At 44.1% G+C, this 2,599-nt stretch overlaps 1 protein-coding gene across 1 annotated transcript; it reads right to left on the bottom strand.

Moving 5' to 3' along the window:
- Positions 1-6: 6 nt before the first annotated feature.
- On the bottom strand, positions 7-1,052 carry LOC111234582 (insulin-like). Its single transcript, XM_022762737.1, has 3 exons — positions 980-1,052; positions 484-676; positions 7-227 (listed from the first exon to the last, which is right to left on the bottom strand). Exons 2-3 carry the CDS (start codon positions 662-664, stop codon positions 61-63), a joined length of 348 nt encoding a protein of 115 aa, XP_022618458.1. The 5' UTR covers positions 665-676; positions 980-1,052; the 3' UTR covers positions 7-60.
- Between the last annotated feature and the right edge of the window lie 1,547 nt (positions 1,053-2,599).

The raw sequence follows: 2,599 nt of genomic DNA, 5'->3' as shown, positions 1-2,599 counted from the left end.
GGGGGTGGGGGGGGGGGGTTGCATGCTCAGTTATCCAAGAAGCTAAGCTATGCTGGCTGTTCAATAGCAGTAGCTCTCCAGGTCAAAGAGGCTGCAGGGCCTGTGACAGCATCGCTCCACAATGTTCCGCTTCACCATCATCTCCATCTGGTCCTGGGAGGCAAACTTGGCGCCCTCGTTCTCGCCGCCCATTGATGCTGCTCCTCTCGCCATTGGAGGAAGGACGCCTGATGGGACAGACAGTTCAGGGCAAAAGTCATCAGGCTAGTTTAAAGTTAGCACACACAAAGCTTGGAGGAACTGAACTGAGGCTGGTACGCTAGTCTGAATTGTTGTGTAGCACACGATTAATATCCTGTATGTAGGCAGTCAGAGAGTTGCTCTTTGGGAAGAAGACCCTAAATGTCCCTCTATCACTAATATATAGTGCATCTCAGCGATACTGTTTTGTGTTGTGAAGTGTTTTGCAGTTGGTAGTCTCACGGGGCACAGGGTTGGCGCCTGACGTGGGCATGTAGATAAAACCTCTGTCTCCGCAGATCAGGTGAAGAGCATCGACCAGGTGGGAGCCACACAGGTACTGCGAGGCAATGGCTTGGGAGCCCGGGCATGACATGACCAGTAAGACCAGCACGGAAGCAGTATGGAGCCACAGTGCCGCCATAACGGAGAAGTGCTGCCCACACAGACATGTTTGAATGAGGAAGCAGAAGCAGGAAAGCTATCTATTTGTTAATCAAAAATAGTGAAAGAGGAAGAGGGGATGAATGAGGTTAAAAAAAAAAAAAAACGAAGATGGATGATAAGAGGAGGTCAAAGATAGAAGATGATAAAAGTAGATAGGAGTAATGGAAGTAAAGTGCCGCCGTTTTAAAAGAGCATCAAAGAAAAGATGGAGAAAATGATGGTGAAAGGATAGAAGAATGAGATGGAGGAGTAAATAGAGAAGGGGGAGTGGAAGAGGGGGATAACAGCTTACCTATAGTTGGAAGAGGAGGAAATGGATGAGATGTGCAGGAGCAGTATCGGTGCTGTAGAGAGCTGGTTGGTGTGAAGCTGACCTGAGGGACTTCTCTCCATTAATACTCCCATCGCCACCTGGACACGCCCGCCTCTGTGTGTGTGTGTGTGTGTGTGTGTGTGTGTGTGTGTGTGTGTGTGTGTGTGTGTGTGTGTGTTTGTGTGTGTGTATGTGTGGAGACAGATGAACAGGCGTGAAAGTTGCCAGTCAGCAGACATTAAGTGACAGTTTAGTTCTGACTGACTGGTTTGCCGCAAAAAACATTACAGCACTTAGTAAAACAAACCGAGCTAATGAGGCAACATGATCTGATCACCTCTTACTGAGAAACACTGATCACCTAGCCTTCTGCTTATTCTGCTAAACAGCAGCCCGCCAATTATTCAATGTATTTTTCAAGCTAGGCATAAGGCTGTCTGGGCAGTTTCGTCCAGGATACATCATTGTCCTGTTTTAAAATGTCAGTGCTGGAGAAAAGTTAATCACAGTTGTATTATCATAGTTTTTCGACTCTCTGAATGAGTCTATCCGAGCTACCACACCGTCTGATTCCTCTGTCTGTTTGGCATGTCTAATGATGTGGCACTATATGATGCAGCAGGTATGTTCCACTTAAGTCTCCGGGGGAAATTTTGTGATAAATGATTCCCTCATTTAAGAAATTGACCACTTCAAATTGGAGATTATTTCCTCAAATACATGCTCTGCTCCTAACATACTTGCGGCTACAGCAGTCCCCCATCTTCCCTGGAAGGCTTTCCCCCAAGACTTTGAGAATTTGGCTGCAGGCATCTGCTCACATTCAGCAACAAGAGTATGAGTGAGTTTTTGGGCATTGATTTTGGGCAATAGGGAATGCTTTACAGTTGGTGCAACAATTCATCCCAAAGGTGTTGGATGGGATTGAGGTCAGGGTTCTGTGAAGCCCAGTCAAGTTCCTCCACACCGAACTGGGAAAAATATTTTTTTGTGAACTTTGGTTTTGGCTTTTTTTTTTAAATATCATTTGATGCTGTAGAATTCAGATTTATATTAATTGCAATTAAAATGATCTAGCCAATACCATTAAAATCAGCCCCAGATAACTATCCCTCCTCCACCACACTTTGTTGTTGGCAAACATAACATTAGAGTGGCCAATAGGGAAAGTCACTGAGCCTGTTCTACTGCAAAAGGTAAAAAAAGTATGCTTGAGGTTGCCAAACTCATCTTAGAAATTGTGTCCACTTGCTTGCCACAGAGGTAAATAATAAAAGAAGAAGAATCGAGACCTATATTGGCCTTATTATTCTTCAAGTAACTTTTCACCCCGCAGCCCAAATCTTTACATAATCTTTGGAGTTGTTAAATGTTAATAAGCCATGAAATGCTAAAAACAAGCAGTCATTATTTCAGTGTTGCTGGGCCTGGAGCTTGTTGTTGTCTCTAAGCAATAATGTAGGCACAAGAATGAACAAGTATTACTGAGAGATGCATAGATGGGTAGATTAACCCACATTGCATATGAGATAGAACAAAGATGGATAAACTTTGCTCGCCAAAACTTAACTTAAAATAGCACATAACTTAGCGAGGCTA

The sequence above is a fragment of the Seriola dumerili genome, unplaced genomic scaffold (assembly GCF_002260705.1).
Source record: "Seriola dumerili isolate Sdu_G_001 unplaced genomic scaffold, Sdu_1.0 BDQW01000449.1, whole genome shotgun sequence".
In the NCBI taxonomy this organism is placed as follows: domain Eukaryota; kingdom Metazoa; phylum Chordata; class Actinopteri; order Carangiformes; family Carangidae; genus Seriola; species Seriola dumerili.
Note: the sequence above shows the minus strand (reverse complement) of the source record. Positions and strands in the feature narration are given on the sequence as shown.